The 27386-nt window shown below is 55.9% G+C and overlaps 1 protein-coding gene across 2 annotated transcripts in view; it reads left to right on the forward strand.

Moving 5' to 3' along the window:
* HDLBP (high density lipoprotein binding protein) overlaps window positions 1–27386 on the forward strand; it is a 56490-nt gene that overhangs the window by 3473 nt on the left and 25631 nt on the right. Inside the window, exons 1-5 of one of the 2 annotated variants that reach the window (XM_054570410.1) lie at window positions 19084–19160; window positions 23309–23373; window positions 24587–24697; window positions 25997–26154; window positions 27106–27321. In XM_054570410.1, the coding sequence (XP_054426385.1) occupies window positions 24622–24697; window positions 25997–26154; window positions 27106–27321 (450 nt within the window). In that variant the 5' untranslated portion in view covers window positions 19084–19160; window positions 23309–23373; window positions 24587–24621. Of the gene's footprint in view, window positions 1–19083; window positions 19161–23308; window positions 23374–24586; window positions 24698–25996; window positions 26155–27105; window positions 27322–27386 lie in introns of those variants that run through there. The other variant, XM_054570409.1, reaches the window with a different exon arrangement.

Consider the following 27386-nt stretch of genomic DNA (forward strand, 5'->3'; position numbering starts at 1 on the left):
GTAGGAAGTGTCCAGTTTTCTTTTGCCCTCTGCCTTTGCTGTGCAGACACATGCCTGGCTGCCCAGGGTAGGTGCCTCTCTAATCAGTCAGGTCAGTGCTCAGCGTTTACACTAGGACCACGCAGTGCCATCCATGGATCACTCCTTTCCTGGATAGTTTTTGTTTTCCATGAAGTTCCTCTGAATGTTGTTTTTGTTTGCATAGTTTTCTGCATATTTGTCACTAAAACTCAACGCCAGTTCACCAATTTGTCTAAATCTCTTTTCAAGAAATTTAGTCCTTTTTATCTGGTGAAATTCTGTTTTTTATTAATCTCATTGTGAATAAATCTGTCCCAGGCCTCCGACCTGCTGGAATCTCCCTGAAGCTCTCACTGCCCCTTTCATGCTGGGTCCCCAGTCTCCTGGAACCTGCTTTTCTTTCTTGGTTTTTACCCCCTCTCATTTTGATGGAACAGCTCCTCAAGGAGTTGTCCAGGAGGAGATGCACGGGAGGGAAAGTTCTGAAAACCTCCGTGCCTGGAAGTTCTCCACCACCCTTGTCCCTGAACGAGAGCCTGGGCACCGCTATGCTGCTCCGCACCCCGCCTGCCAGCGTTAGTGCTGAAGCCTTTACATGTGACTGTTTTCTTTTTTGCAGCTTGAAGGATTTTTCTGCTTGTTAAATTGGAAACACCCAGTGTGCTGATGTCCCTTGGAGTTTGTTTTTATCTAATGTCTTGCCCACACTCGGGGCCCCATTATTTGGAAACTCGTCCAAAGCTGGGCATTTTTTCTGATTTATTGCTTTGATTTCTTCCCATTCGCTTTCTCTTTTTAGAATGAAGTTCTTACAGCCTCTGGAGTGACCCTGCTTTTCTCAGCTCTTCCGTTTTCCTTCTGGAAGACATCCTCAACTTCATCTTCTAGTCCTTCTGTTGTGTCTTTCTAACCCTGTTTCAAAGAGCTTTCTCTTGTGCTCTCCATTCCTATTTTGTAGCCTCATGTTTCTGTTTCATAGATGTGGTATCTCCTCTGAGGACATGAGTGACTTTTAGAATTTTCTTTTCCCGAAAGTCCTTGTATCCTTCAGGCTGCTTTTTGTTTGTTTGGGGGCCTTGCCTTTCGCAACAGCCTCTCTGGGGCTGCGAGGGGATGGTCTCCTGCCTGCTTGTTTGTCTTGTCACGAGGCCCCTGCGCCTGTGGCTGGGCTTGCCCGCTCTGCCTCGCCCTGGAGGCACCTGGCAGGGCTGTTTTCTGGAGCCATCCAGTCGGCTTCTTAGGGTCTCTTCGGATTACCCAGGAAAAGACACAGTGCCTTCCAGCCTCTTGCTGGGCTGCCTGCGTGCTGGGCAGTGGGAGGGAGAGGGCTGCAGCCTTAGCGGTGGCCTGGGAGGGCCCACTTCCTCTGCCTTCAGAAAGGTTCCCACCCTCCGCTCTCACAGGTGTCCCAGTCCAGAGATTCTATTTCTCTTTCGAAACTGAGAAAAGTCGCAGCCTTTGGCCAGGGCATGAAAGGCAAAACGTGTCTTTCTGATAGCCTTTTCTTACCCCTTTTGCCTAGGTGCCTTTTAGCAATGATCTTTTTAGCTTAAAACTTGCATTTCACTGAAATTCGTAGTTTCCTCTGCTCTCTGCTTCTCTCCTTGGTAGCCCATCTGTGGATTCTGCGTCGTCTTCCTGTGTGCGGGACGGGACGCCTTGGCGGGAAAGTGGCAGAGGCTGTGATGAGGCTGGTCTTCAGAGTTCGGAATGTCCAATGGCCAGCCAGCAAAGCAGCGTTTCCATTTCGCTGATGATCAAAGAATTGACATTAAAGTCACATTTCCCTACAGATTGGGAGAAACAGACATGACCACTTTAGTTATTTTAAGGGTGAGGGGCCAGGTGAGGGTCAGATGTACGCTGTTGCTGGTTGTTGTGGAGTGGGCTTGTTGGGGTCCGTCCGCCTGGACGTGCCCCTCCCTCATCGTCGTGTGACTGTACCTCCAGGACGTGCTCCCGGGGTGGGCGGGTCGGCCTGAGTGCTGGTCAGCACCAGGGAGGGTGGGGGAGCGCAGCAGCAGGGGGTTTATTAACTTGCGTGCAGTTGCTGACTGGTCGGTTTGTATGTAAAACTTGGAAAGACAGCATGATGGGTTTTTTAATGAAAATGTATGTGGCAAGTGGTGAAACAGTGAATTAAGGTGATCCTGCTTTTACATAAACCAGGTATTAATATATCTAAGAAAAATCTTAAAACAATAAGTTTGGAGATAGTTCTTGAGAAAGAATCATGAGGGATCTCCAGTTTTTACATTGTCCTATTGTAGTTGTATTTTACAATATCTTTATGTTAAAAATCACATTCCTTGGGCGACCAGTGCAGCGAGCTTGCCGTAGTGTTACTGTACCAATGCAGTCAGCGTTCACACAGCCCCTCTGCTGCCCTTCCTGACCCAGGCTCTGCTGGGGGTGAAGAGCCCTGTCAGAGGCTTTGCTGTGCCCTGAAACCCCAGCACGGGGGCAGCAGCCGCGCCTGGGCGAGGACAGGCAGCAGGTCGCTGGTGCCAGTGCCGCTGAGCAGTCAGTAAGAATTCTTTGCAAATGCGTGTCTTCGGAAAACCCTCTTAGGTTTGCCCTTCATTTGTATGCGTTGATGTCCTCAGATGTCCCTGGCAGAGGCCCTGGTGCGATGGCAGCAGTGCTTGTGTCTCAGGTGCAGATGTGGGGCGAAGGTGCTTTCTCCGGACGGGATGGCATGGGACAGGACGGGAGGTGGGGATCGGGAGTCCCCAGAGGTGGGGAGGAGCACCACCCTCGACTGGGAGGCCAAGCCCAGCCTTCCGTGGGGACCTGCTCTGCTTCAGCCCTGGGACTTTGGGTGTTTCTTGGTCGGTAAGACTTGAACTCCTCCCTTTTAAAGGTTAGGAAGCTGAATCTTTGTGCTTCCCCCCTTCCCTGCCCATCTTTGATAGCTCCGAATCCTTGGTCTATTCAGTTTATCATTAATTTAATTTGGAAGAATGATGCTAGGAGCCGATAGTCACTCACGTAGCATCCCGCTCTGTGATCCATGTCAAGGGTGCATGAGTGGCACAGGAAGCTTTGCCTAATAAAGCTTTTATTCCTTGCTCCACTCCCCGCATGCCAAGCCTCATGCCCTTTGTTTACAGCAGTGGTGTAGCCGGGTGACGTTGCCCCCAGAGAACATCTGGCAATGTCGGGTAGCCTTTTGGTTGTCGTGACTCAGCTGTGTGACTGGCAGCCACTGGGTAGAGGACAGAGTGCGCGCCATCCTGAGGGCCCCTCCAGCCACGCTGCGAAGGGCTGGCTCACGCGGCTTGGCGGCGGCACTGACGTTGAGCAGCCTGCGTTTCAGGGTTGGCCCGTGGAAGGGCCCCAGGATGCAGCGCTCACAGGCCCTGGTTTTCCACGGAGAGTAGAGACGGGTGGGTGAAGCTGCTGGCAGGAGTGGCCAAGTCGGGGCTGTGTGGCCTGCTCTGTTGGAGTCCTCAGGTCACGGATGCTGGCAAGGGCAATGCTGATAGAAAACCCTCACTGAGCTTTTTGTCTTGTGTCCCTAGGAATTTTGAATATCTTTCATTGATTCAGTCATTGAGCAGGTATTTTCATCAAGTATATATTCATCAGTAGGTCAAAGTAAGGAAGTGAAAAAATAAAAGCCCAAGTTCTAATGCATTCAGGACCCATCTCCATGCTGACCTGGAGGGGACGCCTGTCAGTCCCTGCGCCGGCCACCTTTAAGGGGCAGCTTTCCACCCCAGGCTCTCGCTGGTGTGTCTAGCATCCCGTTGCAGCATCTCGGGCCACCTGAGCCAGGTCTCAGGGTAAATCCCCTCTTGGTCTAACTTGCCCCCACCCCTCCGCCTGGGTCACAGGCTAAGTTATTGCTTGTTTTGGACCCTTATGGCGCTTGTTCTGTACTGACTTAGGGTGAATATCAATGGGCTCCTGATTTCAGAGCTGCTTTCTAGGCTCTGAGGGAGATACTCCTGTAGAAACAAGCCTGTCTGAAGGCCAGGCTCCATGGTGTTGCCCTGGTGCTTCGGCTGCCGCTGGGACTGTGGCTCTGCAGACAGTGCCTCGCAGCAGCTTTCTCTGAGGGTTTGGCTGTGGTTGGGCTGGCAGGCTGCCGAGAGGCTGTGGCGTGTGCTGACCGTGTGCCTCCGCAGAAGAGCAGTTGCTGCGCGGGGCGCGGGCACTCACTCCCCACTCCTGCCCAGGGCACGCAGGTGCTCAGGCCGCGTCCGTCTTCACGGAAATACTGTCGCCCTTGTCAGCACGATCCCTTTGTCTAACCGGCTAGCATCTCGTTTGGGGGGGTGTGAGCTGGGGACCCAATTTCGGAAGCAGAGCAGAAGTAGCCGTAGTTCTTGGCCTTGCTCTGCTCAGCGGGTGGGGGTGCTGCCTAGTGTCCCCTCTGCTCAGCTCTCTCGCTGACAGACCTCTGGAGGACTCTCTTTCTGACCCCGAGGTCAGTGACCGCACGTGAAGCTTCCAGACAGAGCAGCACGGCGCCCTGCTGCTTCGGGCTCCTTTCTAGAGGAGGAACGACCTCAGCTTCGGAGCTGGGTGCACAGAGCGCTCAGTGACACGCTCTCCCGCAGACCCTGGAGGGCCCCTCTGGGAGGGCAGGTCTGTGCTGTGAGCTGAGGGCCCTGTGCTCGGCCCCTGCATCTCCTGGCCTGGGCGCTGCAGCTCCGTGTGCGGGGGCTGGGAGGCAGGGGGCTGGCAGTCAGAGTCTCTGTGACGCCACCCAGGACAGGCACACGGGGGCTTGTGGCTGCGCTCTCCCCTACACCCTGCCTCTCAGTCGTCTGCAAACCTCGGTGGGGGTGGCCCCCGGAGAGGAAAAGCCGTTGTCTTGCAGGTGCCTCGATGGCAACCACCTGCATGGCAACGCTCCTCACCTGCCAGGGGAGCTGCCCCGAGGCTCTGGAGAGAGCTGCCCCCCTGCAGAGGTTGCCCTGGGGGCGCGGTCAGGCTGGAGAAACTGCTCTTATCCCAGAAGAACGCAGGCCAGAGGGAAGAGGGAAACAGTAGGAATATAGAGTGTAAAAAAATAATTTTTGAAAGGAGGCCATGTATTGGGCACTTTTTGCTGTTTTCGACACTGGGTTGAAGTGAGCGAGTAGCTGAGATACTCCCTCAATGTAAAACACGTGGTTTTTGATTCTGTGTTGTGTAGGGTTGAAAACTTTTTGCCCTTTCTAAGACTCTTTTTTCTTTAGAGACTAAAAATGAAAGAGGGAAAGACGGCCCTCCACGATCTTCCCTGCCTCTCTGCTGCCCCGCGTGACAGCTGGGCACGCGCCCCTGGAGAGTGTGCCTCTTCCCGCTGGAGGCAGCACCCCGCCTCCTGCACCCGATAGGGGTGGTGAGGGCCAGTCGGTTGCCGCCAGGCGGGACAAAGTCAACTGTGTTGCGTGATGCTAATAGATCTTTGTAATCAACGTAGGTGTTGCTTTTTGCCTCCCTCTTACGTAATTTGTTTCTAATTTTATTACTACTTAGCTCATTTATAAATATCTTTCAAATGGAATTCCTGGATTATCCTTCCTGTTTCGGCTTAAATCAGTGTGTGAGATAAATTTGAGGAATCCATTTGTGGTCTTTTGAGACAAGGCTTCTGTTTTGCTACGTGTGCCTGTACTTGGAGCCAACCGGTGCGCCCCTGAGACCAGAGTTCTGCTGCCGTGTGGCTGCTTGGTGAGGAGCTCCGCTGCCAGGCGGCCTGTGTGCAGGGCCCGGGCTCCCAGGCGTGGCACCGTTGTCTCCAGAACGTCCAGACGAAAGCCAGCTGCAGCCAGGGCAACGCGTCGGACATGGTGCCCTCAGGCCCTCCTTCTGTAGTCCGTAGTCCATACAGGTGCTGGCGGTGACCGCCACGTCCCCTTGAGGTTGGTAAGTGCAGCTCCCATCCGTGAGGGCGGGCAGGCAGGGAGGGACAGGCCTGCTGGTGGAGAGTCCGCTGTCTTTCAAAGCCCGGCGGCTTTCCCTGGAGCCGCGCAGGAGCCTCTGCTGGGCACGTCAGCCTCTTGCTGTTGTCCTTGGTCGGCTGGGGCTTCCAGACGCCTGACGACGGACGATGCTGCCGAGCTGGAGAGCCGTGCGGGAGCTCTGGTCCCTGGTTTCTTCCGAGAAGCCCTTCGGGCTCAGGGCCGGCAGTTTCAGGACCAGAGCTGAAAGCAGGAAGTGGCTTGCGAAGGTCTTCTCAGAAGGTCTTCCCTCCCTCGGAGTAAGCAGGTGTTTGCCGTCAGCTGGGGCACGGCTTTCCTGAGGGCGGCTTGCCTCTTAGCCGATGTAGAACTCAACTTGGGAGGCGTTAGGCGGCTTTTTACAAGAATATTTTAACTCCACAGTGCACTTTTGCTCATCTCATCGCCTCACCCCAATGCTGCAGGGGTCGGTGTGCGTGTGGGGGTGTCCCCCCTCTCATGGGCCCTGGCTGGTCGGCATGGGCACTCCCCGCTCCCGCGGCCCTCGGGTCCTGTGCGGTCCTGGCAGCGCCCCGTGAGGTGACATGGCTGCCTCGCGTGCTGCTGCCTCAGAGTGGGCAGGGCGGGCTGGGCAGTCCCCTCCGAGCGTGGCATCTGAGCTGCTCTTGGGGCACTGAGGGCCTTGGGGAGGAGCTAGCGGTGTCCCCGTGCGCTGCCATTGCTGTCTCGGCGTGTGCCGGCAGCCTCCTGGCCACGCTCACGGCCTAAAACTGCGCTCTCGCGACCTCTGGCCCCGCGCGATGTGGCGGACCTTATTACCGCAGCGGCGCCTGGGGCGGAGGAGAAGCTCCGTCGTGCTGCACAGCCAGCAGGCGAGACGTGCGCTTGGTCCTAGCAGTCGCGCTCGTGAGGAAACGCACCCAGTTACCTTGGGTTTCGATGTGGAGCTTGAATGGTCAGCATCCTTGGCCACCCCTCTCCTAGTTTGATGTGTTTATTTGCAAATGAAGGCACTTATTTTTTCTAATTACAAATGTAGTACCATCCACCATTAATTTTTTAAAAACTATCTCATACTTACGGAGGAGTTGTGCGTGTGGTGCAGAACTCTTCTTCTGAACCCCGAGTGAGCTGGGGCCGTGAACCCTCGTCACTTGTTGGCTACTTTGGCGTGTTACCCACAAGTGAGGCACTGTCTTTCTTCACCACGTTCAACCGTCCACCCGGGGAGTTAACAGGGATGCCTTGCCGCCTCCAGACCCCCCCACACCTCGCCCAGAGGGCCCAGTTCAGAGTCGCACTGACGGTCCGTGGCCAGGTCCCCAGTCCCTTTGGCACGGCCACTCCCTCACCTTCTCTTGGCTTTCCTGACCGCGACACTTGGGTTGCTTGCAGGCTGTTACGTTGGGGGCTGTCCCTCAGTGTGGGTTGGGTGTTTCTTTTTTCATTATCGTTAGTAAATCTGGGGGGTGACGTGGGCTGATGAGATTATGTAGGTTTCAAGCGTGCAGGTCTGTGATGCGTCGTCTGTGTCCCGCATCGTGTGCCCGGGTGCCCTCTTCTGATTAGACTCAGGTTCTGCCTCTTTGGCTGGGCCAGCACAGGACGGGGGCAGGGGCCTCGGCTTTGCGTGCTTCCTGGTGGCGCCTGACTTCTGTCCACCCCGCGTCTGTTATGTCTGCTTGATTGGGCGCCCGATTATGGGGACTTCGGCCAGGCTTTTCCCCTGTGAGGTCTTCGTGATAAATGTACTCTGGCACGTTCTTGTGAAACGAAGTATCTGTTCCTGTCAAACTTGCAGTTTATTCACTTATTCATATCAACATAGGCTTCCTTTTTCTTCAGTAGGTTGCCGTCCTTTGCTATCGTTCTGTGCCTCACTGCTCGTATTTCCCCGGAGTGGGAAGGCCCGCTTGTGTCTTCCTGATATGTCCCTGTCTCTGTTCGGCCCTTGGTGCTTTCTGGTACCACCGGGTGCTCTGGGCTCTTCATGTACTTTCCTGCCCCAGACCTGGGATCGGCCTTCCCTTCAAGGACACACGGCTCCTTCTTACAGCAGTTGGCACTCAGAGAGCAGAGTCTGAGTACATGTGCGCATGTATGTACACAGATTCCTGTGTTTTTATAACACTCATGTCTATTGTTATATCTGTATATTGAAAAGCATGCGTTTATCCCAGTGCCTCCCATTTCAATCCAATGCCACAGGGTGAGTCCCAGTGTCTCCCTTTCCAAGCTGGCGGCTCCCTGTTCCAGCAGCACCAGTCTTAGGTGCCCGTGCTCCTGGTACATTTATTTGACGAGTCGCCCGGTGTGTTGGCTTCATGCTGCTGCCCCCGATGCCTCTGCCCTCTCCAGCTCTCTGAGCCATGTGGACACCCTGTTGTGTATGAGGAAGCTCATGTGCCGGTTTTAAAAACCGCCCTGTGCACTATCATGCCCTCTCCACATGCCTCTTGTATGGTCTGGGAGTGACACTGTGTAGCGGCCGCCTTCTCCCTGGTGCACACCTGTGTGCTTCCTGGTTCTCTGCCCACGGACAGTGCAGGCGGGGGCCTCCCTGTGTGCATCGTGCCCGCGCCTCACACCGGCGCCTCTGCCGTCTTCTGCAGGCACTTCCGGAGCGCAGCGTCTTCGCAGTGCGGTCGCCGTTTGCCTGTGTAGACACACAGACACCTCTCATTGTGTGTCTTCAAATGCCGTCCAGCGCCACGTGTCCTCAGGGTCGGCTGGCCTGTTTTCTCCCCATTTCCCTCCCCAGGTGGTCTCTCTTTGTTCCTCTTCATGGATCCCAGAGTAAGGGCTGCGGACGAACGTGCGTGCCTGTGTTACAGTGTATGTTCACTCCCTGTGGACTGTGTGTTGACACATCTTAGTCTGTTCAGACAGGCTCTAAACATATCCTGCCGTCTTTGTGGTAAGTCTCCTGGTCTGTGACTGGGTATCACCGCAGATTGGGCCATGTGTGTGCACACATGTTGTTTTTCTGACTCACAGAACTTTCCTTCAGTTTTCCTAGCATTTCATTATTGCAGAGGATCCTTCCAGATGGGTGATCATCTGCAAACAGTGGCATTGGTCTCTGCTGAACTATGTATCCTCAGGTTGCAGGTCGAGAGCCTTTGACAATAGTAGACATCTTTGCCATTTTGTTACTTATTTCAGTAGGGTAACTTCAGATTTTAACGAAATACAATGTATCTTACTTCTGGGCAATATTATTTTTATAGCCATTTCTACCTATTCCTGATATTAGATTCCATAGGAAGCAAGGAATAGGTGCTGGATTTCAACAGTCTTCTGAGCATTTTTTAATGGCCATTTACCAGCCATGTATGTATCATTATTTGTCCTCCTTTGGGCCATAGCGGCGGGATGCGTGGAGTCCCTGCTGCTGAGCCCTGCCGCACCCCTGGAGCAGACCCTGTTCGGTCGCTGCGTCTGGTTTCCTAACCCTGATGTGGAGTTGCTGGGCGGGCGCTCTGCTGCAGGTGCGCTTCTTGCGGGGAGGCAAACGGTGCCCTGATCGTCCCCGGGAGCCACCCTTTCTTTTTCTTCTTTTCTTAAAGCTACTTATGCATGCATGTATGTATGTATGTGTGTGTGTGTGTGTCTATGCATGCATGCATGTATGTATTTATTTTTAGAGAGAGGAAAAGGGAGGGAGAAAGAGGGAGAGAAGATTGCCTTTTACATATGCCCTGATAGGGGGCCAAACCTGCACCCCAGGCCTGTGCCTTGACCTGGAATTGAACCGGCGACCTTTCGCTTTGTGGAATGATACCCAGCCCACTGAGCCACACGAGTGGCAAGGGCCACCCTTTCCCACCATGTGCAAGCTGTGTGTTTTGGATGAAGTGTCCCGGCTGCATGGATAGACTCTGATTGGCTCTGTCTGTCATATCCCATCTTCTGGGCCCCTTGACTGCACTTGTTGGTCCCCTAATTGTCTCAGAACCCAATTAATGCCAGTGAAATACAAAATAATTGCGGGGTCCCTCTGGGGCAAGAGGCTCTGACTTCTTTGGGATCTGCCTGGAGACACAGTTGCTGCCGTTTGTTGGGCTGTTCTTATTTCAGAACAGGGGGAAGGTAATATGTCGTTATGAGCTTGGATTCTGAGTGTTCTTTCCTTTTCTTTGTCAAATTGGAAAGGACTGTTTCCTTTTTAACTGCTTTTTCAGAGAAACTGATTTTGGTTTTGATTGACCAACCCAGCGGTTTTTTGTTTTAGTTTTATATTTTACCAGTTCTTTTATGTATTCCTTCAACTTTTTTTTTTTATTTTTCTCTTTCTATCTTGACTGAATGCTTAGCTCATTTATCTTCATTCTTATAATGAAATTTACAAGTTTGATTTGCCCTCTGAGTATGGCTTTGGCAGCATCCTGTAGACCTTGAAAAGCAGGGCTTTTTGGTCTTTTTCTTTTTTAAGCCTTTTTCTTGGAAAAACTTTTGAACATGCCCACAATGGGAGAGAATACTTGTGTCTCATCCACCCGCCATCTGCTGCGACCGGTGGCGGTGTTCACCATCTTTGTTTGATCTGTCCCTGCCTCCCCCCGTACTTTTTGAGTTTTTTTTAAAGCAAATCTCAGATCTCATGTCACTTGTAAGTACTTTAGCATGTGTCTTTAGTAGATGAGGGATTTAAATAAATCACACCTTAGAAAATTAACTATGCTTTGTTAATATTATCCAGTATCTAGTCTGTTCAGTTTTCTCCAAATACCACAAAGTATGCTTTTACGCTTGTTCTGTTTGAATCAAAACCCAGAAAGGTCTCTCCACACTGCATTTGGTTGTTACTTCTTAAGTTTCTTTTAAAACCTATAACGATTTATTTTTCTTCTTTAAAAATTCATTTATTTATGAAAGCAGTGGGAACATTTGTGCCATGGAGTTTACCACGTTCTGGGTTGAGTTGATTGTATTGTTGTGATGGTGTGCGGTGTGTTTCTCTGATCCCCCTGTCTTGTATAAAGTGGTATGTTTAGATGCTTAACTGATTTCAGGTGGGTTTTTTTCCTCTGCAGGGTGGGGTGGCAGGTAGAGGGGTTGTCGAGAACGACCTGCAGGACCAGCTGTGTGCTTCGTGTTGCGTTTCCAGGAGGCACGCGGCTGCCGTTCTTGGCTGGTCAGCGGGCGCAGTGTCAGCAGGCGGACTGTGTCCCTTACCAAGTTCTTCATCCCCCAGAAACTTAATGGGGCAGCCACCCCCCTGCTTGTGCCCATTGCTCCCTATTGTTGCTGCAGCAAGGGACGCACTCGAGGCCAAAGGCCACCCCGCTGGAGGCTCGAGGGGCTCACCCATTTCCTGCCCTTTCCAGCTTCTTGAAGTCATTTACCTTTTTTGTGGTCCCTTCCTCCATCTTTAAAGCATGTGACTGTAAGGACACTCACGATCACTTTGTGGTCGTGTGTGGGTGGCTTCGCAGGTCTGCCACGTTCACAGGTTTCTGGAGGAGGGACCCGGCCCTCGTGGGGGCCAGGCTGCAGCCCCAGCTGGCCGTTGCGCCATGGGGGTCTTTCTGACCCCGCCTCTCTGTACTAATGGGCGCTCTTACACAGTCTCACTTTGTGTTGCGTGGTTCGCTTTATCACACTTCGCAGGTGGCGAGTTTCTTACGATTTGAAGGCAAGACTCCACCAGCAAAAAGATGGCGTCTCGCTTTGTTGCAGCACTAGCTCTTTTGCACAGGTTTGGACCCGAACCTACCGTGCCTCTGAGGCGGGACTGCGTGAGGAAAGCCTCCCCCCCCATTCAGTCGCCCTGAGGACAGTGCCTCCTGCAGCGGAGAAGTGGTGACGGTGTCTTCATGTTTAGAAGCAGTGGGACGAGCAACTTCCAAGGTGACGGTGCATTTTCATGGCTCTGCCCCCGTGTTACAAGGCTGTGGAGGTGTCCACAGTTGTGCTCCCACCCGCTGAAGTCGTTTTTCTGATGCTCCTGTGGTTCCCCCACATCGGCTTCTGTGTTCTTTGGACGTGGTCCTGCTAACCCGTGGCTGTTTCTCGGCTTCCGGCCACGGCAGGGCGCCCCGTCTTGTCCATGTGCTGCCCCAGACCTGGAACCGGCCACTTCCTAGGCTCCGGGCTCCGTGCAGTGTGAGGGGTGCGCAGCACCCCCAACCCGGGCGCCCGTCCTGCTGCAGCGCTTCCCCTGGCTGGCAGGCCTGGGAGGCCATCGCGGCTGCAGCTGGTTCCAATCCAAGTGAGGATTTACGTGGTTTTTACCTAAATGTGTATCTTGATTACCTAGTCACCGTATCCTACAACATAGAATATTTTTAGTAGTATTTAGTAGTATAGAATTTGAAGTACAAAATACTCCAGTATTATTGACAGATCCCATTTGGAAAATACTGTCAAAGTATTGTGTTTTAAAGTTGCATTTGCTCTGATGGTTCTGCCACAAGTGTGACAGTCTAAGCTTCGTTTCCATTTTTTTAGTAAACTCATGATGGAAGGGCAGTAAGCACACAGTGAACTCTGCAAATCCTGAGTCTGTGGCTCTGTGACTGTTCACTAACTCAACCCTCGCCCCTCCCCGCATAACCAGCATGTGGACAGAGAGCAGGGCGCACGTCAGCATTGGAGATTCTTCTCTGATTTAATGGTTCTCAAGGCAAGGCTGTCCCTCGTGGTGTGTTCAGAAGCCCTTGGCTTCCATCCCTGTCCCCCTCCCTTCTTTCCCCCTCCCGTTGTCTCTTTTTGCAAACGTAAACAGACATACAGACTTTTGTTTCTGGCTCTCTCATGCTCCTTCCCCTCTGTCATTAGCCACGCGCCCTGGGGACCACACATGGACATGTCTGGAGCACTTCCCACGCCTCTTCTGTTGCATGTGGCTCCACTGTGTGGACGCAGCGTGATAGTCACTTCAGTGACTATCAGCTTCCAGATTTTGTTCGCTTTTTGTTTGGTGGTTGGGTTGCCTTCTCCAATCCCTTCTTCTCGGAGCAGCCAGAGTTCACCCTCCGCGGAGGCAAGGTGAGGCACCTCGGTGGTCTCAGTGGCTTTTCGCTGGTTGGTGCCACTGTGTGGATCTGGACCCTGCTGAGCCCCAGACAGGTTGCCTGTCTCTCTGTCCTCTTCGGTTGGTGCTGGTTTTCTCAGAGTGGGGTTAACTTTTTGCCTGCGCCCTGCGGGCCCTCTCCTCCCTGCTCCCGGCCGCTCGCCCAGCCCCACGGCCAGCACGTGAGCCAGGCACCTGCCCAGGACCCCAGGAGCCCCGGAGCTGTCCGCACGCAGCGCCTGCGGGAGGGCGCCAGCTGAGGAGGTCGTTCTTCGGGGGGCAGCTGTGTCATGAAGGGTTTCCAGAAGTTTTAAAATCCAAAAGTGAGGTTCATGCCCTAGAGGAGCCTCAGAAAGATTGTGCTGGGAGAGATCATGGAGTCCTACCTCCTTGCCTGACAGATGAGGAAACAGGCCAAGTGAAGAGGCTCATACTGCTGAGTCCCGCTGTGGCTTAATGCTCCAAAGAGGAGAGAATCCAAAGACTTGAATTTTCTTGTTTGTTTTTTCCTCTGTAGAAAAGCATTACGTTTGTAGGACTGATTCTGATTCCTAAGTATTTCCACTCATGGCTTTAGCTAGCTTTGTATCCATAGCAAAGTTTTTATAAACATGAACTAAGCTCATTCTGGCTCAGGGAACTTCTCTATGTAAATTATAGGAAGAAATGTCTCCGAGTATAAAGTGTTGCCCCAGGTCAAACTTGGAATTAGGTCGTTTCTTATAGTTTAATGGGATTTGAAGTCGGAAGATGAAAAGCATATTTTCAGTGTAGGACTGAGGGGCTGCGGGCCAGAGCTCTCTTCTCCAGCCGTCTCATTCCTGTCCCGGCCTCGCTGCCCTTCTCTTCCCAGAAGCACCCGTACACTGGGGCAGGGACTTGCTCTGGCCCCAGGCTGTGGCAAGGAACCTGCGTGTGCAGGAGCTGGTCTGACGTCAGCGTGGCCGTCAGACCTGGAGTGGCCCCAGGGTCACACAGATGCCTTTCCACCTGGGAGTACCAGCTGGTTTCTTTAATGAGACAGTCAAAGAATTTTAGAGATGGAGACCCTAGAAGTCACCTAAACCAGATGGTTGCCCAGTGTTTGCGAGGCCCAGGTCCAGCGAGGTGCGCTCACTGCTGGGACTGCGTCCTTGCGCCGCGGCGAGCTGAGTCTGTGCAGCCCCGTGCTCCACGTCCCTCCTCGTGTGCGTGCTGGCGGCCCACAACCTTGGCCTCGCTCTGCTGCCGTCCAGGGCGCAGACCGCTCGCCTCGTCTCTGAAACCAGCAGCCCCTCACAAACAAACAGCTCAGAAGTCTTACTTGAGACTTCAGATGACACTGGCTGCTGTTCACTGATCTGTAGTAGCTGTAGTAGCCAAGGCCACTTACTGCCTGTTTTCCTCTGTTGTGGGCGGGTGGGCGGGGGTCATATGTCACAGGGCTCTTCCCTCCTGTTCACCGTCTTGAACACTTAGCGCCTGTCCATCCATAACTCCTATACCTGTTAAGACACATGCTTTTCTGGTAAGTGGTAGATGAAATGAACATGTTTCCCTGCGCTCACCTCCCCACCTCGCAGCAGACAGCCTCGCGGGGCAGCTGCCGTCTCTGCAGGCTGGGGCACGAAGCCCCTCCATTCCCCGGGCGCTGCCGCCCGTGGCTCTCAGCGCTCAGCTCTGCCCTTCTGCGCGGCCTCCAAGAGACGCCAGTGCCTCTGCAGACCCCTGTCTCGGAGACGGCTGGTCACACACCACGCCGGCTCCAACGCTGGGGGTGTGGTCGAGGGCCACCAGCCATCTCATATGGGGCTGGGAGTCTCTTTGAGGGCCCGCTGATTGGATCCCACAGTCTCCGTTCTTACATAAACTCAGAGTGCATCCTCCAGGACACTCGGCAGCAGTTTCTTCTAAGTGGATGAAGAATTTAGACGCTAACAAAACAATTGGAATATGGGATTCCTTGAGATTTTTAAGACTTTTTTTTAACGTGACCATAATTTTTTTAAATCAACCTGCCCTTGCTGAGAAATTTTGATGTGCTGAGTTTAGTATTCATAGAACTATTTCTTTTGCTTTCATTTTCTTCTTTCTTATTAGTTTTAAATTCTGTAATTACATTAGCAAGCAGAGCTGGTGCGAGCAGGTTCGGGAGCAAGCGCCCACCACAGGGCGGAGGGGCCGGGTTCAGGCCTCCGCAGGGCGTGAGGGGCCGCCCTCCCCTGTGCCGGCGGTGCCGACGTGGTGGTTGGCAGGCCGAGCGGGGGCCGCCTCGGGGGCTTGGTGCTCCACCAGCGCTCAGCGCGCCTGTCCCCGCACACGGACCCGCGTGTCCGGGGCGGGGGGCCGGGGGGAGGACTCGCAGGCCCAGGCAGCACCTGTGCCCTCACTCACAGCTGGCGGGCCCACTGCGCCCGGCGAGAGTACATCAGTCATTGCTCGTACTCCAGCCACAGCATCTTCCCCGCAGCCTCTCTGTCAGCCACCAAACTTTGTTTTGCCAAACTGTGGGGTGAAATGTAGAATTTCATGCTACTGTCAGCCTGGGTTTTCTTTCACACAAATTAAATAAATGTTTTTTGCACCTCTGTGAAAGATGTTTGTATATTTTACTTCTGCGCCCTCCCCCCACTTTTTAAAAAAATCCTCACTGGAGAATATGTTTATTAGTCTGGTTTGGTTTGGTTTGGTTGTTTTGTTTTGTTTTAAGAGAGGAAGAGGGGGAGAGAGAAATACCCCCTGGGTGCCTCTGCGCCCACCCTGGCCGGGGTCGCACCAGCAGCCTTCGGGTGCGGCGCTCCAGCCCGCTGAGCCGCCACCAGGGCCACCCTCGCCCCCGCCCCGCCCCCCACGCTGCTCCCCCTTTTAAATGGGTTGTTCGAGTCCTTGGGAGAAACACTGTAAACTAAACTGGGCCACTCCTTTCCCAGAAGTCTTTGAGGCTGTACCCTGTGCCACACACCCTGAGTGCCTGTGGTAAAGGAGACGTTTTTATGACAGAGACAAGTATCTATTTTGTATCTTTCCCCTAATCTAAATTTATTCATTATAAATAAGAGAATTATAATAAATGATTTGAGGTTTTTTCTTCAAAGACTGCTATATAAAGTTTATTAATAAAAGTTGTCAGATTACATTTCTGCTTTGGTTTGAGAAAGCAATTCCATAGCACCACTGTTCAAATCAGAGCTACGTATAGTAGTATAATTTAAAACTTTCTAATATATACCTTAAAAATGTAAAAAGAAACAAACCAGTGAAGTTGCATAATATATTCATTTAACTCAATTCAGAATATCATCACTTCAACGTGTGATCAATATAAAATTATTAATACAATGTTTCACATTGAGATTCTGAGGTCTTAGTCTTCAAAATCCAGCATGTATTTAGGACGCACAGCACCTACCAGAGTGACAGGGCCACTTGGCGCGCGGTGTGCGCGCGCGGGCCGGCGCGGCCCTGGAGAGCAGTGCCGCGCTGCGCTTGTGGGTGTTCATCGGCTTACTCTTCTGAGCCTCGCGCTTGTCTAGTCTGATCTTTAAAAACCTTATGAGTTGTATTACCTGATACATGTTCTTGAATTGGGGCCTAAAAATTACTCTTTACTCATCTGTGTAAAGTTATGCCGATTATTTCAGTATTCTAGAAGTTGATGTAGAGTACCTCATTAATTGCATTCATTTAGCAGGATTAAACACTAATATCCTCAGTGAGATACCTGCTATAGAGCAGATGCTCTTTCTTGGTGTTTTTTTTTTTTTTAATCTACTTTAGAGGAGAGAGGAAGAGACAAACGTTGATGTGACAGAGAAACATCAATTGGTTGCCTGCCATATGTGCGCCAGCCAGGCCTTGAACCTGCCACCTCGGTTTACCCAACCACGTTCCAGCCGACTGAGCCACACTCGCTGAGGCACAATCTTTCTTATTTTATTTTTTTTAATTTTGGACTTTTGGCCTCTCTGCAGTGTGGGTAGGTCTGAAGGCATTTTTTTTTTTGCAGTGTGGTGTGAGGTTTATTCCCTCCTGAGTGGGGTGGCTCTGTCTCGCTGATTCCTAGGTTTAGCCTGGGGTTTCTGGACAGTCAGGGCTGTAGGAGTTTGTACCCGGAGCCTTTGCTGCCTGGTCTGGGTGGCTAATGCTTAAGGGCGCCTGCCGGCAGGCGCAGGCAGGTCGGAAGGCACCCTGTGGCACCTCTGTGCCCGCAGGCCTTTCCTTTCCTCCAGCACCTGCTCTCGGTTGAGCGTTCGTGCCTTTGGGGATCGTGGCTCTAAGAGGGCACAGGGTGGTGGCCCCGCCTAACCTTTCACCTTGCGTGGGCCCAGCGCCTCTCCCGTCCCCCTGAGGGCTGCAGACCCGAATGCCACAGGCCAACGGTTGCTGTTGGAGGCAGCCGTCCGTGGTGCACGTTACCTGGTGGGAGCCTTGCTGGACACAGACACCGGAATGCGCCTCTGCCGCCTATTTCACTGCACTAAACCTTGCTGGGAAGAAAAGCTGGTCATAATTATTAGTACCGAAGCACCAGTTTAACATTGGATTTTATAATGTTTTGGTTAATTATAGGTTTTTAACCGACTCTTTTAAGGCCTCCTGTGCACTAGGTACTGTGCAGGCTTGGCCTGTGGCAGCTGCCTGGCGTCGTGGCAGCTCTCTGACGGCAGACCTGCCTGCTCTCCCCCACGCCGGCCTGCGGCCTCCCCCTAGTCCTCCACCCCAGCGCTGAGCCCTCAGAGAAAAACAGCAACGAAACACTCGCCCGAGTTGCTGGATGGGTGATCCCCGTGGAAAGACCTACGAACAGCAGTAATAACCCCCAGGAGGGGTGCTGAGGAGTTCCTTGGAGCTTCGAGAGTCTCTTCTGAGTCGAGGAAGTGCCCTGCCCTGGTACCTTCCTAGTGACTTAGGGCACTGCTTTGGTGACAGTGTCCCTGGCACTGAGTCGTGGACTTTTCTCTGTCCTCTGGTTTCTCTCGCACAGTGACACTGGGCCATGGGCTTGAGCTCACACAGACAGTTGCCTCCTGGACGTCCCCACTTCGCCGTGGACAGTGGCCGTCTCCTGTGTTGCGGCCCCAGCCTGAAGCCTCTTGCATCACCCTCGCCTTCTCCCTGAGGGCAGCTGGAACCCCCGCCCCATTTTTAACAACTTTCCATCGAGGCCGCGGCCAGTTAAGATGCAGCTCCCTGGCGTGCAGCCTTGCACATCTGGCCACTGAGCTCATTGCCGGTGCCAACCACAAGGGACCGAGTGCACAGCTGCGGCAGCCCCTGCCCACCTCCTCTGTACACAGACAGTGCCCGCTGCGTCCGGCTGGGGCCCCGGCTGCTGGAAGCGCCCGGCCGGCTTCCCGTTGTGCTGGGCAGCCCCTGTGGTCACTGTAGCCTAGGCTGACGCCTCTGTTGCCAGGACGCCCACACATTGGCCGCTGCGCCTCCCCACGCTTGGGACAGGCTGCGCTCAGGCGTCCACGGCGCACGGGCGCTCTTCATGCAGGGCTCTGCGCGGGCGCCCCTTCCTCCCAGGCCCAAGCCGGTGTGTCTGCGGGTTCCCCCACTGGACTTGCACTGTTGACAAGAAGAAACGGTCACAGTCGCCTGTTATGCAACGGATGCAGGCCCGGCTGGTCGTCCCCAGCCTCAGGTAGAAGCACCTGCGGGCAGGGCGGGGGCGCGATGGGAGGTGCCCCTTCCTTCTGGCCCACTCGAGAGCCTGCTCCCTAAAGGGCAGGCTCCGCTTTGGAACGGGGTTAACCTGGTAGCCCAGGAATAGTGGGGACACGGAACAGACGTGAAAGGACATAAGGGACCGAACCCCGTGCGAGTGCGGGAATGAGACTCTGCCCCAAACTTGGGAGGCCTGCCCTGTGTCCCAGGGGAGTGTGGTTGGGCTAAAGACCCCTCGTAATCGGCGCCTGAAGGTGGCGACTGGACGGGGCAGCCGTTCGCGTGCCGCTCTGCGCTGGGAGGCCGAGCGGCCGTCCTTCCGGCGGGTCTCGGCGGCCGGCCGGCAGGTCCCCTCGGGCTGGAGCGGGCAGGACTCCGCGCCCCGACCTGTGCGCGGCGGGGGCGGGGCTGGCGCGGGGCGGGGCGGGCGCCGCGGTCTGACGTGTCTCTGCGGGATTGGAGCCGCCGCCCTATATAGTCACCGGGGCCCGGCCGCCGGCCTCGGAGCGAGCGGAGCGGAGCTCGGGTGTCTTCGGAGCCAGCGGGCGGCGAGCGCACCGCGCAGCCAGTGGGTGAGCGGGCGGCGGAGTCCGGTGCGGCCGGGGCGCAGGCCCAGAGCAGCCGGTGGCCGGGCTGCGCGGGGCAGTCGGGGCACCGGGGGCGGGGCCGACGGGCGGCGGCGGGGCTGCCGACGTGGAGCGCCGGGCGGGGGAGGGGCCGGGGGCGCCTTCCGTCCCGCCACCCCTCGGCTGCCCGGCCGGCCCGGACGCCCCCTCCTCCCCGGGCCCGGCCAGGCGGGTGGGGTGGGGGGGGCAGCTACGTGTCACCACTGCGCATGGGCCGCGGCGCTGGCACGGGAAGAGTAAGAAACTTTCCCGAGTCCAGCGTCCTGCGGCCCGCGCCCGCCCGGAGGCGACAGCGCCCCCCCACCCCCTACAGGGGTCGCCTTCCCTCTGCACTACCCCCCTCCCCGGAGCCGAGAAGGTGCGGCTGACCTGGGACCAGGTCGGTGACGTGGGCGTCTGGGCTGTGTCCCCCACCCCCCAGGAGGAGCGCTCCTCCCCCGGCGGTGGCGGGGCGGTCACAGAGGTCTGTCCCGCAGGGGAGCCGGACCGGCAGGGGCCTAGCAGTCCAGCCGCACCTCCACCTGCCGCCCCGTCTGCGGGGTCGGTGCTGGGCCTTGGCCTCCTCTGCCGGTGCGCAACTTGGAGGTGCCCCAGGGTCCCAGACGAAAGATACAGGACGGAAAAATACCGAATTTGGATGGAAGGCAGGGAGGCCAGGCGTGCTCCTGCCCCTTTAAGCCTGTCCCCGCCCGCGGGCTCGCGTGGCCTGTGGGAGGGCCGTGCTGAGGTGGCATCTGCGAAAGTTCCTCCTGCGGGTGGCGGATGGTGCCGACTTCCAGGACTCGGCTCAACGCACGCGTGCCCACGTCCCCTCCGCTCTCGGGCCAGTCTGAGACTTAGGCTTGGTGGCTTTTGGCCCATTGGGATGTTATGTTTATCACGTTTGGTTTATGGGTCCAGAGAAGTACTTTAAAAAATTTCCCTTGTGAGTTAGCTGTGGGGATCAAAGTAAATCATTTTAATTTTGGAAGAAGAGGGGAGAAGGCCTGGGTTTCAGCTGGAGGTTTCTGGTTCTCTCTGTAGCCAGTCCTGCCTGGTATGTAAAACCCCAGGTTCTCATTAGTTGGAGGTAACATTTCATCTGGGCTGTTACTAATGAGTTCTTTCTGCAAAGATGTATCTTTTTGCACATGCAATTGGCCAAACGTCACAAGAAATCAATTTATACTTAGTTTTAGAAGCCAAAAAGTACAGTCCTCCACTTAAAGATTTTTATGTTGTGCATCTGTTAAGAACAAGTTTCAGGTGTGATCCACACGGTTCTCCCACGGGGTGGGGGGCGGGGGGGAGAGAAGAGTGGGCTTCCACCCACACTCCTTGTCCAGTCCTGCTTGCTGCAGGCCTGTGCTCGGATACTGGCTGTGCTGTGCCCACGGACACTTGAGAAATGACACTGGAAGTCCAGGCTCAGGACAGTTGGAGGTTTGCGTTGGGTAGACCTGAATGCCGTGTGCAGGCAAAGGAGCTGAAAGCTGCCGCAGGCTGAAGGGACCCGCCGTCCTGGCAGTAACTGCAGTCGGAGCTCCGCCTCACACGTCCGAGGAGTGTTGCTGGGAAGAGTGGGTGGCCTTGCTCTCTGTCCAGGAGGAGGAGAGAAGCTGTAGGTTCAGCACCAGGCGAGACACACGCGCTGGCAGCCGCGCGGAGCAGGGCCGGGTGGCGTGTGGCTCCCGTGGGAGGCCTTGAGGTTTCTGTCGGGATTGAGGGGTATTTTTCACTCCTCATTTGAGCAACGTTATTAGATCAAGTGAGGAACTGTGATAGCAGCTCTCTGGCCTCTGTTTTTGGGGCGAAGATGTCCTAGGAATTTGGGAGAGCAAGTGAAGGGGGCTGGAGAGGACCCCCACCAGGGTTGTGCTCCTCAGGTTGCAGAAAGACACCCCCCTAACCCCCCACCCCACGAGCAGGCGTCGATCTGGGGGTTGTCGGCAGGCGGAGCTGGAGCCAGTGGGCGAGGTTGGTGCTGGCCTTCCCGAGCTTTGGCCCGAGGGCCTCATGGGCCAAAAGTTTGGCCAGGTGGGGCTGAGGTCTGATTTACACAGGGCCTCAGATACGTATTTAAAATGGACTTTTTAAGGTGGGGTTTAAAGAAATTTATAAGGAAAATGATAGCCTTATTAGACAGTTATCAAATTGAATCCATTCACATAATCTATTCAGCTGCGACGTTTCAGATTCAAGCTGCCTTTTGAAATCTGGAGATAGGAGGCCCAGCGTGTCCTGTCAGGCCAGTCTGGTGTTTTCTGGAGGCCCCTCCGTCCTCTGTGGCCAGGGGCCTATGCATGTGTCTGGCGCCAGAGGTCCTGCGCGAGGTCTCGCTGCTGCGCGTCGGGCTCGGCTGCGCCCGCTGCGTGGGCACCCCTGTGCCGCGTCCGGCAGGAGGGCCGGCTGGGGTTGTCTTCCGAAAGGGGTGTGAGCAGCGTCGGGAGAGACCCTGAGGGACTCCTCTCCTCGGGTGTGTGACGCCAGGTGCAGGGCGGGGGGGGTGGCTGGTTGCAGGTCCCTGTCTGTGCAGTGCTGCTCGGGCTTGTCGTGTGCCTGTTGCTGGGCCTGAGGCCTTGCCTTGTCCAGGAAAGCCAGACGCCGGTCAGTGGCAGCACAGGGAGCGTGTGGGCCTGGCTTGTGAAGGGTGGATGACAGTGGGTTTTCGACGTGACACTGGTGCGTGGGACAGCCTGGAGTGGGCGGCTGTGGAGGTGGAAGGCCGCCCGGCAGGTGTGCGCGCAGCCCCCGGACGGCTGGGGGTGGGGGCAGTTGGGCCCTGGGATCCTGGCTTCCCCACCGGTGTCTGGGCCCGGAGCACCTCGGTCTCGCATCCTGATTGGCTAAGTGCAAGCCTGGCGGACACGAGCATCCCATCCCATCCCATCCCATCCCATCCCATCCCATCCCGCAGAGCACATGCCCTGCAGGCCCCCCGCCCACCGTCAGACCTGCGGGTGGGGGCGGGGGGCGGGGGGGGGGGTGCTACCCTACCATGTGACTTATTGGGCAGGCTCTTTTTCTTTCTTGCCTCACTCTTTAAAACTTGCAGGTTAGAATTAGTCGGGAGACAAATTCCGGTGTAGTCTTGGTCAGTCTGTCTCCACGTGTCCCTTTGGTCTCGGGTGTGTCTGTGCCGCGCATGGAACTGGGACCCTGGCAAGGCTGTGGCCTCAGGCCGTAGTGCTTTCCCCGTGTAACTCGAGCCCTGTGCTCGCAGATTCGTGTGAATCCGGAGGTGCCACTGGTCCATGTCCCGGCTGGGACGATGGGCCCCTTTAAAGCTAGCCTCCCGGCACGTCTGCGGTTGTCATGAACCGCCTTCCTAGCTCCTGAGCGGAGAGTACTGTGGGGGTGTTGTTCTCTGATTAGGTAGGATGTCCCGTGACTGTTGTTGCCTCGCCTGCTCCCTGCCCCTGCTGACCCTGTCATTAGGCCCCCCATCTAGCACCTGTGGTGTTTTGCATAGAGCAGAAGTGACCGCTGGAAGCCTCAGGGTCCCAGAGTCCTCTAGGCTCATGGCCGCGCACCCTCGTCACTCACAGGGCCGTTCTGGGGAGTGCCCTCCAGCCCCGCTGTTTGCTGGCCTGGTTTCTAAAACCTGGTGGATAGAAGGGACCAAAGGACCTTTAAAGACAGCAGCACTCAGTCCCCCTAAATGGCTGAGGGGGCCCCGAGGCTTACAGTGCAGGCTGTGTCCTGGTACCAGAGCCCATTCCTTCTGGCTCAGGAGTCAGGGCCGAGGAGGGGGAGAAAGAACGTGACCAGGCGGGAGAACAGCCCCTCAGTCCTGAGAGGAGCCTTCTTCAGAGTGGGTACACTTAAAATAAGTTTGGGCTCCTGAGAAATCTCGGCCTCGCTGTCCTTGGCAAAGTTGTCCACTCAAAGTTTCGATGGTTCAGGTCTCACTGGAATGTTTTGTGTGAAGCTAATGGCCTAACAGCAGGGTTTCTGTTGTTTTCTAAGAAAATTACCTGAGTATTAGTAAAGTTTGAAGTACTATTTGGACCTGTTCTGGTTGGGAGGTTAAAGAACCTGGTTTGTAGAACGCAGATAAATAACTTTTCTCTGGTTTTCTCCTTGTTTTCTCTCCCTCCTTGGTCCCACACCAGCAAAAGCTGGCAGGCTGACAGAGGTGGCCTCAGGACGGACTTTCTGGCTACTGACCGTTTTGCTGGTGAGTTGGACTGTCCTGCCGGAACGCCCTGCCCTCGGGCTGGGCGCCCACCTGCTCTCCGTTCCATCCTTGAGTTTTGAGAGGCTGTGCAGAGGCGGCGCACCCCGAACGAGCAGCGTGCGCAATGCCCTGCAGGGTGTCACCTGGCACCCGTCTAGGTCTCGGCTTCACTTTCCGAGTGTGGATTTTGTTTGTTCAGGATGATCCGAGTTTGGATAGTGCTTCTCTTTAATGCAGAGCCTGATTTTCTTGAACTTGGGGAATGGTCTAAGTTGTAAAAGTTATGCAAAATGTCACTCTTTTATTAAATTACCCGGCCCTCTTTTACTTTGTTGCCATGGTGGCACAAGACACTGGGTGCACGACCGTGTGAAGAGAGGCGCTTTCCTTTGCTGCGGCAGCCTGCGGCGCCCCCAGAGCTGGGGACAGTCAACACCCCTGGCCTCAGCCTCCTGTGAGCCTTGTTTTCCAAATAAGGGACTGTGGCTCTGAGAGCCAGGGTCCCATAGTGCCCCCCTGAGTCCTGGGGCGTGCAGGGGTGGAGCTCCGTCCTGGTCCCAGGTGAGGGACTGTGCGCCTGAGAGCCAGGCTCCACCTGCTGTGAGTCTCCTCCGGCCGGGCGGGGGGGGGCGGGGGGGTGGCGGGAAACTGGAGGACAGGCGACCAGCACCAGTCTGAAGCCCTTTGCCGCCCCCCTGGGGCAGCCCCTGCTGCTGCTGCTACATTGTAGCCACTGAGAGCTGCTCTTCACCCAGTCCCCTCACCTCGCAGGCCTGTCAGGCCCCTGGGCCCCGGGTGAGGGTCTTGCCTTTGCCACTCAGTTGGCTTTTTGGTAGCAGCTGCCTTGTGATAAATTGTACAGGCCTCAGGAGGCCTCTGGGCGGACAGATGACCAGAGCAACTGAGATGCGAGGTTCGGACAGCCTTCTGGGTGTTGGTGTGTGTTGCTGGGGCACAGCGTGGTGGGTTCCGGCTGGCCCTGCAGGCCCTGCTGCCCTGGCCCTGGTCCTCTCAGCCACAGGGCAGGGACCCCCACTTTCCCTGAGTGTTTCTTCCCTGGCTGAGAAATCGGGTATCACTTTGCATTCCAGGGTGTAAGTGTGGTTTGCTAGTCAGAGAGAATCGAACCTGGGCGGGAAGTCGGTGTGACAGTCGGGGACAGGCAGTGGCTGGCTGCGCTGACTTTCTCCTCTCTCCTCGTCCCCGGCCCCAGTGACTCACCCGGACCGTGTGTGGGCGCCATCGACCATGAGCTCCGTTGCAGTTTTGACCCAGGAGAGCTTTGCTGAGCACCGAAGTGGGCTGGTTCCGCAGCAGATCAAAGGTAACAGCCCCTGCGCACTCTTCTGAGCCCGCGGAGAGCGTTCCCTCAAAGCCTGGGGCCAGCTGGCAGGAGCTCCCCTGCCCTGTGGTTTGGGGTAGGGCCAGGGCCCACCTTCTTGTACTCAGGATGGAGCTGGCCAGGAGGGGCGAGTGAATCTGGACACAGTGAGATTTAAAATGTGGGCAACTTTCGGAAAAGCCAGTGAGTTGGACCATTGGTAACTGAAGGGATTCTTTTTCCAAAATCGCTGTTCCCGGCTGCGTTGAACCGAATGTGGGCCCGCAGCACCGGCGGCGCCCCCGGGGGGAGGGCTGGCCGGCCTCAGAGCTCGGCCCGCGCCTCGCGCGCGTCACTTCGGCCTCTCGCCAGCGTAGGAGGGAAAGCCCCCACCGAACGCCCCTTCTCTCCTCCAGAACCTGCTCTCCGTTTGCAGGGCAGGGTAGCTTCGTGTACATTCCGAAGTTCCACCTGAAACCCTTCGTCTGTGTTTTGATTTTCACTGCGAAGAGGAAATTATTCTACTCCCATGTTGTCCGAAACATTCTTAAGTTTTCTAATAACTGAATTGGGTGCTAGTTCTTAAGTTTCAAGTAATTAAAAGTAAAAATTCACTGTGTTGGTCACTTGGGCCACCTTTCAAGGGCTTGTGCCCAAGCTGGCGCAGCCCCGGCACCCAGACACTGCAGCTCTGGCTCTGGGTCAGGCCCTGCCGTCGCCGGGCACTGAGCTCGGCCTAAGCCCCGGGGGCGGATGCCCTCAGTCGCCCTCCTGCTTTCACAGAGCTGTGGTTATTGGGGCAAGAATGTGAGCGGTGAGAATGGGGGACAGGAGCAGCAGAGATGAGGGGCCCCATTTCTGGGGCTTGCTACTCCCTGTGGAGGGCGGGGAGTGACGGGAACCCCGCGGGGCTTCTTGTCGACGCGGTGCACGGCAGAGGCTGTGCCTGGCCGCAGATTTAAAGGCCAGCTCTGTGCCAGGCATTGTCCTGATTGTGATTTTTAAAACACAGGATTAGAAGACTCTTTGGGGGCAAGGCCCGCCTTCAGGGGGCTCACCCCGTTTGGGGAGGAGTGGGGTGCCCGGTGTCCGAGCCAACCCTTCACAGGGAGGCTGCGAGGGCAGGGGTCTTGTCATCGGGTTCAGAGTCTGACCCCTGCGGTTCGCTCGCGGGACCTGGAGGTGCTGGGCCTGGTGGCCCTGGACGGCTAGTGTTCTTTTTCTGACTTGAACCTCTGAGTTGTTTGTTCACCCGTCATTGAAAGCAGTGTGCTTCCTCTCACTCTGTGTTGGCTGGTCCAGTTGCCACTTTAAATTCAGAAGAAGAGAGTGACCCTCCGACGTACAAGGATGCCTTCCCGCCGCTCCCTGAGAAAGCAGCTTGCATGGAAAGCGCCCAGGAACCCGCGGGCGCCTGGGGCAACAAGATCCGACCCATCAAGGCTTCCGTCATCACTCAGGTAGGAGCAGCAGGAGGCAGCTCCTCTCCCCCGGCCCCCACCCTGCCGTCTGTGCGGGCTGCGTGGGGTCCGCCCTCCTGCTCCCCCACGTCCCCAGCACCCAGAAGGGACAGGTCCCCTTTCTGTTTACAGCACATTGCAGTTCCTTCTCCAACTCCTGAAGCTGCCCCGCCTTCCGCCCTTGCCCGCCAGCAGCTCCAGCGAGGCCTGTCTGTCTGGTCTACTTCGTGTCCCCTGTCCAGAAGCAGTTTCTTCCTCTGCTTCCTGTCACACCGTTTTCCTGGCTTTTCCCCTCCACTAGCCCATCTTTCTGCTCCCTGAACTCACAGGAACTCTTCATGAGTTCACGGAGGGTGAGGTGCTGGCACCCCCGGAGGGCTGAGAGGGCGCCTCCCCTAAACCCAGACTCCCCAGGCGGTGTCCCGGGTCTCCCTCCTACCTTCGGCCCGGCCGCCTGATCTTGTGAAACATGCTGCTTGGTGTGTCACGCTCTGTCCTCTGTCCGGGCCCCACAGAGAGGAGGGGGCCGTGCTGGCAGGCGGGGCGGGGCGGGGCGGGGCGGTGGGGCCAGCCCCTCTGCTCCTGCCGTGGACGCACCCCATCGTGCTAGACCGCTCCCCTCCTGCCTTGGTAAGCCCTCGCCCCCTCTCTCACGTGCCCTCACCCCCCAGCTTTCCTCTGTCTTGAGTCTTCAGGAAGGTCCTTCCAGGCCCCTCTCACTACCCCCTTCCACCCACCCCACCCTGACTTGCTGTTATCTACTCCCACTTCGTCACTCAAAGGTCAGGTCAGCCTCCTGACCTTAGGTGCTTCCTGCTTATCTCTTCCAGGCAGGCGGAGAGAGCAGCCGAGCAAACACAGATTTCAGCATTCCGTGCCTAGACTCACAGGCGCACACGTCCTCCTCTTCTTGATCTCTTAACCCCGCCCCCTTTGACCTTTCCTGAGCAGGTGTTCCACGTACCGCTGGAGGAGAGGAAATACAAGGACATGAACCAGTTTGGAGAAGGCGAACAAGCCAAAATCTGCCTTGAGATCATGCAGCGGACCGGTGCTCACCTGGAGCTCTCTCTTGCGAAAGACCAGGGCCTCTCCATCATGGTCTCTGGGAAGCTGGACGCCGTCATGAAAGCCCGGAAGGACATTGTGGCTCGGCTGCAGACGCAGGTGGGTGTCCCCCAGCCTGGTCCCGAGGGGGCGCACGCAGACGTCCTCCGACTCTCCCACCAGTG

This window comes from Pteronotus mesoamericanus, unplaced genomic scaffold, assembly GCF_021234165.1.
Source record: "Pteronotus mesoamericanus isolate MK-2021 breed Mesoamerican mustached bat unplaced genomic scaffold, CSHL_Meso_final contig_203, whole genome shotgun sequence".
In the NCBI taxonomy this organism is placed as follows: Eukaryota; Metazoa; Chordata; class Mammalia; order Chiroptera; family Mormoopidae; genus Pteronotus; species Pteronotus mesoamericanus.